This window comes from Oncorhynchus nerka, linkage group LG3 (assembly GCF_034236695.1).
Source record: "Oncorhynchus nerka isolate Pitt River linkage group LG3, Oner_Uvic_2.0, whole genome shotgun sequence".
In the NCBI taxonomy this organism is placed as follows: Eukaryota; Metazoa; Chordata; class Actinopteri; order Salmoniformes; family Salmonidae; genus Oncorhynchus; species Oncorhynchus nerka.
In genome coordinates this window covers 62,818,982-62,827,913 of record NC_088398.1, presented here as the reverse complement: position 1 = coordinate 62,827,913, position 8,932 = coordinate 62,818,982, and the positions used below count along the sequence as shown (strand labels likewise).

Sequence of the window (8,932 nt, the reverse complement as noted above, 5' to 3'; positions counted from 1 at the left end):
TGATCAGTTCATTTATTTTTTAAAACTTTTACAGGAATTTGTCTTTTATTCAAGAGCACTGAGACTAAACAACAGAGCTATATACACAAACAAGCTGTGGGTTTACAGTAGTTATAGCACATACAGTACATGATAAATACTGTGCAAAGTCACAATGTCCACATGACTCTTCTTTCAGTCCCAGGCTACTTTAAAGTGCCGATTGCATGTTGTGCAGTTTACTGCTCCTAGGGATAAAAGGGCTCAGAGTCGTTTGTCCTAGCCATGGGGAAACGGACACTAGGACTAGTTCTTCATTGGCTTTGCAGTTCTGCATTGGGGTCTACGTGAGCGGGGTGTGTGTGGAGTGTGACAGGGTAGAGTTCAGAAAATAGAACAATATTCAGGGTAGAGTTTAGTGTTGTTTTGGGTAGTTTGGGGTTCTTTTGGGTTTTGTAGAAGCTTGGTTGCTTGAAAAAGCACAGCCCCCTTCATTATCGACCCTTTGTGCCTACAACATCAAGGAGCCTTTCCACACTCTGAAGTCAGGAAAACTGAGTTTGGTGTCAGCCATACTAGTTCTGTAGGGTTGTTTGATGTAGCTGTTTTGGGTAGTTGTGCATTTTGGGGTATTTGGGTGGTAATTATGTGTTGTTTTGGGTAGTTATTGTTGTTTTGGGAGGTAATTTTGTTTTTTGGAGGAGCATTGTGGGTAGTTGTGGGTTGTTTTGGGTAGTTTGTGTTGTTTTGGATCATTAGAATGACCCCTGAGAGTTTGAATTGGGACAGGAACATGTATACAGGGAGCTATACAAATACTGTATCAATATTCTCTCTGTCCAATATTATTTATTATTATTTTTCATATGTTGAATGAATTGGAATTGGTGCCAAACATTAATATCCACAGAGAACAATGAGTTGATAGGATGTATTTTTCAACTCTACTGATCATACTGTTCATTTCCAGCAGATAGAGACATAGACTGTGACATGCATTTTTTTCTCACCATAATATTTATTTAGAAAATACAAATGATACATTGACGAGAGTGTTCAAATATAGACCTGAGCATTATTTTATTCAGTATCAAATTATAATGAAATGCAACAAGATATGTTCACACAGAGAACACCTCGAAAATGGTTTTGTATCAGTTGTAATTTTGTAATTCCATTGTGTGGGCTACCTCTCTGAAGGTGTTATAAAGGTTGAGCAATATTTTTTGATGAAACATGGTTTCCATTTAATCAATGGTAAGATTAGCATTACAGTCAAATATTCAAATGGGTGTTGATTACAACTTAAATCTATGCAGGTTATTCATCTTGGTTGAAAAAGGTTTGTTAGTTGGATAAAAATTCAGATAAATGTAATTGCAACTTTTTACCAGCAGAGGAAGTCCAGCACACAGCCTGTTCTACGCCACACAGGCATTATATTCAGGGAGAACTAGTTATCACCAACAATAATTATGTAAGAATTTATGACAATGTCAAAACTAAATATATTTAGCCTACTATGAGGTATCAAATACTTATTTTACAGAAGGAAACAATGAGATAGAACAATCAGAAGTCATACAACAGATAACAGGCTGAAATCAAATGGCAACAGATGATGTTGCGTGCTCAGATTAGGACATGCACACTCCATTTTGGACATGGGTTTATAACTGTCACACAGTTAAATAAATATGTGGTATTTGGACATAAGCCTATTGCTGTCACATGGTTGTAAAAAACGTGGCCACATATTTTCTAATAACTTACATATCTCATTGAAATCATTTACATCATAATTTGAAGCTATAAAATCACATGTAACACAATAGATTTTCTATGATAGGCTAGTGGGGCAAGGAATGACATTTCCATAAGGGCAACATTACTTTTTTTCCATAAGCATATCGTTTGTGTCCTATGCTATGACAAACATAACATAAACAGATCAGGTCCTCTGGGTTTATGATCAAACATCCAATAATTGATCATAGACCCAGAGGACCTATTATTTATGATAAGGTAAATGTATTAACATAGATCTCTGGTAAGTAATTTATACATTCTTAATAAATAGACCTAATTGGATATAGTTTAGTAGTTAAAGTTACCACCTTTATCAATATTGTACAAATAATTTTCATGTCAAAAGTTGACTAAAAAGCTTTCAATCAGACATTTTGAGATGAGGATTCAGATGATTTGTGTTTTTTGGTGAGATCTATGGTGGTAGGAATAGTCACTAAAAATGTAGGTATTACATCATATCACGTTTGCAAGCGTCTTTGGCTTGTAAAAACGAAGACCCTTACGCTCAATTTTTATGGCTATCTATTTCGATTACATAACCTCCAAATAGGCACGCACCATCCTAAAACACCCTGACAAGAGAGTCTGTCCATGAACTCATTGGCTCCGAGTACCGCTTAATCCCACAATGCAGCGCATGGCGCGTCATTGAAGAGGGACCATGATGGCGGCGGTCGGTTCACCAGAAGTGATTTCACAGCTGGAAAGCGCTGCCAAAGTTTTAATGGTGAGAAATATAATCTCATTTTTGTGTGTTTTTTGGTATATGCTTTGTTCAGGGTTTTACTGAGAGTTATGATACGGCGAGAGATTTAGCGGGCACAGTTATTTCTCTGAGAAAGAATCGCGATGCGTGGCGCAGTGATGTCTCCATCCCGCAAAAAATATAGGATAGCCATCATCCCCCAAAAGCCACTAGTGATGTGTGACAGTGTCTTGTGACGATTTTTTTCCTAAAAACTTAACTAGTAGAACACACATGTTTACAGGGACCCACACACTTGTTTAGTTAGTTTGATACAATATGTAGTTGTATTTCTTCCACAATTGACAGTTCGGTGAGCATTCCCATTGCACGGCGTCGTTAGGACACTGTTGATTCACCATGTTCCATAGCTAGTAGTTACTGACTTTACCCTCGATTTGTGGCCAACGTGATGCATCAGTCAATTAGGGCGCTGTTTCAACTCCCTGAATAAATCATAAAGCCCAGTTTTAGTAAAATATAAGTCATATATTGGAAACAATTAGCTAACAATGTGTTGGCTAAAAGTTCTTGGATCACACACTTGGTCAAGTACCATGCTTGGGGGTGGGTATAATTTGTGGAACGTTCCAACAGAAATCTGTTCTAAAAACGTAAATAACAAGGGTGCCAACAAACAACGCATACAACGTTGTATAGCGGCCGAATAAGATACTGGGTAGGGAGTGGGCTGTTTCATTAAGTTCTCACTTCACCGCGTTTATTCGGAAAAAAATCTGGTAGCCTATGGACAAACATTAAGAATAAGCAACGTGGTGAGTTGATGCCTATTCGGCAGCTAGTTAGCTAACGTTAGGTGAATTGATCGTGCTACCTTGTATGCGTTGTTTGTTGGCAACATTGTACTTTACGAAGTTTTTGGAACATATTCCTGATGGAACGTTCCACAAATAATACCCACCCCCAAGCTTGGTGACTGAAGTGCTCTGGGAAGCTCGTGCCGGTTACTTTGATTCCCTCTCATTGGAAGAAATCATAACTATTTGGCCAAGTTAATTATATTCGATACGTATTTATTTATTACTACTATTATAATCAGGTCTCACTAATAGTGTTTTGTTATGTTTCTGCTCTCCGGAAATAGGCTGATGTTTATTAGACATGAGTTAATGACAAAGTGCATTGAAACTCCAGTCTTTTACCCTTATGCACCTTTAAGGTGCGCTCAACTATTCCCTTATTACACCTTCCAGGTTATAATGGGTTAAAATGGAGTTTCTAAACAAATGTCAGCGCTAGTGTGTGTGTGTGTGGTAGGGGGAAGGGTTGGGCATGGGAAGGAGGGTTGGGGGAAGGAAGGCCCTGTCGTGCTTGTGGTCAGGACAGATAAAGGGTCTTTTTCTCCTGCTGGCTGCCGAGTCAGAGCTGCTTTTATTGCAATTAGGCTTTACCTGGAATGTGAATTTCCTGCAGAGCTGAATTTTAGCCACACTCCTTGGCTGTCTGCTTGTGTATGCTTAGCAGTCCATCTGTGGAAATAATTGAATGTGTTGTGTGTGAGACTTACTGTACGTGGTGTAATAATTGACTGTACACTAATGGTGTGTGTGTTTTAGGCACCGCCGTCCATGGTCAATGCAGAACAGAGGCAGCATGCAGAGCACATATTCCTCTCCTTCAGGAAGTCTAAATCACCCTTCGCTGTCTGCAAGCACATCTTAGGTAAGAATCACTATACAAATGCTTCAAAACACTCAATGTTTGTTTGTGTGTTAATGTTTGTGTTATCTGCTGTATCTCCTGAGATTAGTTAGTAGTTTCAGTTTTTTGTTTTGTAAACTCAGTAACTTATGTTTGAGTGTGCTGTGTTTTCCCACAGATACATGTGATACTGTGTGTGTGCTATGTGCATGTGTGTCCAGAGACCTGTAATTCTGTCTCTGTGATTCATTTCTCTCCCTCAGAGACCTGTAATTCTGTCTCTGATCCATTTTTCTCCCTCCGCAGAGACCTGTAATTCTGTCTCTGTGATTCATTTCTCTCCCTCCGCAGAGACCTGTAATTCTGTCTCTGTGATCCATTTCTCTCCCTCCGCAGAGACCTCTAATTCTGTCTCTGTGATCCATTTCTCTCCCTCCGCAGAGACCTGTAATTCTGTCTCTGTGATTAATTTTTCTCCCTCCGCAGAGACCTGTAATTCTGTCTCTGTGATTCATTTCTCTCCCTCCGCAGAGACCTGTAATTCTGTCTCTGTGATCCATTTCTCTCCCTCCGCAGAGACCTGTAATTCTGTCTCTGTGATTCATTTCTCTCCCTCCACAGAGACCTGTAATTCTGTCTCTCTCTGTGATTAATCTTTCCCTTCACAGAGACCAGTCATTCTGTCTGTCTCTGATTCATTTCTCTCCCTCCACAGAGACCAGTAAGGTAGACTATGTGCTGTTCCAGGCGGCCACAGCCGTCATGGAGGCGGTGGTACGGGAGTGGATCCTGCTGGAGAAGGCCAGCATCGAGTCGCTCCGAACATTCCTCCTCACCTACGTCTTACAGAGACCCAAGTAGGCCTGTGTGTGTGTGTGTGTAAGGGGGGTGTATGAGTCAGTGTAACGACAGCATTAATTCGATTCTCAAGTATGACGCAATCTCACCTCATGCAGTCTCTCCTCTCTCCATCCCCCAGTCTGCAGAAGTATGTCCGGGAGCAGATCCTGCTGGCTGTAGCCGTCATAGTAAAGAGAGGTTCTCTGGACAAGTCGATCAACTGTAAAGGCATCTTCCACGAAGTCAGCCAACTCATCAGCAGCGGCAACCCCACAGTGGTAAGAAACACAGGCCTGATTCGTAAACTCATCCCCGACGCAAGCGAGACATGTATTCTTGACTCCACTATGATTATCAAAGACCTATCACGTAACATGTCAAACATAGAAAATATAATTTCCGGTATGGTGATGCTAAGTTAGTCAGTTGAAGGTGATCCGTTTGGCATTCCATTTCTTTAATAAAATATGCCTCTTAAATAGGAAAGAACTCAACTCAAAGAAAATATCTGATGTAAAAAAAAATTGAAACTGTTATGACTGGACTGGGCAAACACGGAGGAGACAGGATTTGTATTTATTTATTTCACCTTTATTTAACCAGGTAGGCAAGTTGAGAACAAGTTCTCATTTCTAATTGCGACCTGGCCAAGATAAAGCAAAGCAGTTCGACACATACAACAGCACAGTTACACATGGAGTAAAACAAACATACAGTCAATAATACAGTAGAAAAATAAGTCTATATACAATGTGAGCAAATGAGGTGAAATAAGGGAGGTAAAGGCAAAAAAAAGGCCATGGTGGCGAAGTAAATACAATATAGCAAGTAAAACACTGGAATGGTAGATTTGCAGTGGATGAATGTGCAAAGTAGAGATAGAAATAATGGGGTGCAAAGGAGCTAAATAAATATATAAATCAGTTTAACCCTGGAGAAAATCGCACAAGAAAAGCTCCAGAAAACCGTGGATGAACAAAAATACATCATTACGGGGCTTACTGAAGGATTAAACGGGATGGAGGACTTAAGTCGCCGTTCAAATCTTAGTTTTGTAAATTTCCCAGAAAGCTGTGGAACAACCGGAATGGAAAAATTCCTGGAAAAGGTAAAACCACAACTACGGGGCCAGGAGAACTTCACATGGGCTCCCACAATCAAACAAGCACATCGAACAGGCGGGCCGAGAGGGGACATGAGCAGCAAACAAAGGGCCGTCAGTTCCTTAAATATAGGAACAAAGAAAGTTCTACGACTGACCTTCCAAGCCAAAACGTCAAGAGTCGGACCTTTGATGTATGAGGGCTATCGGATCAACGTCAACATGAGCGGAGACCTCTACATGAAATGCAGAGAATTCAACCTTTTAAAGAAAAAGCCATGAGAAAAAGTAATCACTTTCTTTCTGGTGTACCCCAACACATCTATGGGTCAAATGGAAGAAAAGAAACATCACACGGAAATTAGCAAAAGAAGCTACCCGATTCCTGGACAAGGAGAACGGTGGAAATGTCAATGAATTAACTCAAATCAAATTGTATTTTTCACATGCGCCGAGTACAACCTTACCATGAAATGCTTACTTACAATCCCTGAACCAACAATGCAGTTCAAGAAATAGTAAAAAAAAAAAAAAAAAGTAAATAATTCAAAAAGTAAGAAGAAAATTACATAACAAAAACGTGACTATATACAGGGGATACCGAGTCAATGTGCGAGGGTACAGGTTAGTTGAGGAAATGTATAAAGTGACTATGCATAGATAATAAACAGCGAATGGCAGCGATGTAAATAGTTGTTCAGCAGTCTTATGGCTTGGGGGTAGAAGCTGTTAAGGAGCCTTTTTGTCCTAAACTTGGCGCTCCGGTACCGCTTGCCGTGTAGTAGCAGAGAGAACAGTCTATGACTAGGGTGATTGCCAAAGACTCCAATCTTCCTCTGCCACTGCCTACTATATAGGTCCTGGATGTCAGGAAGTTTGGCCCCAGTGATGTGCTGGGCCGTACACATTACCCTCTGTAGCGCCTTGCAGTCAGATGCTGAGCAGTTGCCATACCTGGCGGTGATGCAACCGGTCAGGATGCTCTCAATGGTGCAGCTGTAGAACTTTCTGGGGACCCATGCCAAATCTTAAAATCAAATTTTATTGGTCACATACACATGGTTAACAGATGTCAATGCGAATGTAGCGAAATGCTTGTGAGTGTAGAGAAATCTTTTCAGTCTCTTGAGGGGGAAAGGGTGGTGTCGTGCCCTCTTTACAACTGTCTTGGTGTGTTTGGACCATGGTAGTTCGTTAGTGATGTGGAGACCAAGGAACTTGAAACTCTCGACCCGCTCTACTTCAACCCCGTTGATGTTAATGGGGGCCTGTTCGGCCCGCCTTTGCCTGTAGTCCACGATCTGCTCCTTTGTCTTGCCAACATTGAGAGAGAGGTTGTTGTCCTGGCACCACACTGCCAGTCTCTGACCTGCTCCCTATATGCTGTCTCATCGTTGTCTGTGGTCAGGCCTAAGATCAGTTGTCGTCAGCAAACATAATGATAGTGCTGGAGTCGTGCTTGGCCACAGCAGTCGTGGGCGAACAGGGAGTTACGGATGGGACTAAGCACGCAACCCTGAGAGGCCCCAGTGTTGAGGTTCAGTGTGGCAGATGTGTTGTTGCCTACCCTTACCACTGTATAGACTACAGGACAGCTTCCCAACAGACAATGTATGACAGATAGGGCACTGGACTATTGCCTAATGCCTTCACTCACACACCTATTGAAAAGACAATCACAGCACTAGTCAAGCGATCTGTCTAAATGAATAACACTTTAATGACTGTTGGCTATTGAGTCTAAATGACAACCCATTAATTGGTAGGCTATAGCCACAATCTATTTGTATAAGTAATGAATGAACAAGTGAACAAGACTACATAATGATTTCTATGATCTGGACGATTCTTTTTTAAATTGCTCCCCAGCTAATAGGCTACAAAGACCTGAGTGGGTGGGAAGAATTTAAATGGCCCACATGTTAAAATAGGCGCTGAAATTGTAAACACACAAATAAAAGTACTTTGTTGCTCTCCCTTTTTTAAAATGGATTTGACTTTTGCCCAAATTAACGCATGATAACGCATGTATATATTAATTGAAAAATGTGTTATTAATGTGGGCAACATGATATCTTGTTGACTATATTTTTATTCTCCCATAGAAAGTACAATGAATAATGGTAATGAATTAGTTCAAGTGAACTGACAGCGTTTTAACTACTTTGCAGATATGAAACAGACAATCATAATATCAGTAAAAATAAATAAAAAAATACCACTTTATGCTACAAAAACAACTTTATACAAGGTTTTAAAAATAGGTTCAATGTGACTCAACATTCCATGACGTACACTAAGGCATTGTTGGCAGAATAGATGGATGCAGTTCAATGCATGACTAATACAATTCACCATTACATTTGTTAGCAGTCCAAAATAATATTGATTTCCGGTTGTAAACCACACCTGGTCGTTTACATTGTTAACTGCCTCCACCCATTCGAGATGCAATGTTTCAGTTACAATGACTGAATATTTTGAACAAAAACTGTAACTAAGGCTGGGAATGTAAATACAATCAAACTAGCAAGGGCAATGATCACAAGTCAGTCATAACGAGGCTAATAGGCTAGCGCACATGTGTCAAGGCCCGTTGGCCGAATAGGACACACAAGCGAGTATAAATGAGTCAACAGTTGAGTCATCTACTTTATGAAATTACAGCCTGTGCTCGCATCGGTGAATTCAACTTCAATTGCGTTACTTTTGTGTGTCCTGTTTACAGCGAGCAGCAGTGGGAACGTGTACAGACACATTCCACATTCCTAGCTAGGCTACTAAAATGTTGC

At 40.5% G+C, this 8,932-nt stretch overlaps 1 protein-coding gene across 1 annotated transcript in view; it reads left to right on the top strand.

Annotated features, from left to right (window-relative positions):
* Positions 1 to 2,428: 2,428 nt before the first annotated feature.
* The window catches only part of xpo4 (exportin 4), a 54,322-nt gene continuing 47,818 nt past the window's right edge, over positions 2,429 to 8,932 (top strand). Inside the window, 4 exon segments of the mRNA XM_029638967.2 lie at positions 2,429 to 2,518; positions 4,114 to 4,219; positions 4,914 to 5,055; positions 5,178 to 5,316. Of these exon segments, the coding sequence (XP_029494827.2) occupies positions 2,429 to 2,518; positions 4,114 to 4,219; positions 4,914 to 5,055; positions 5,178 to 5,316 (477 nt within the window).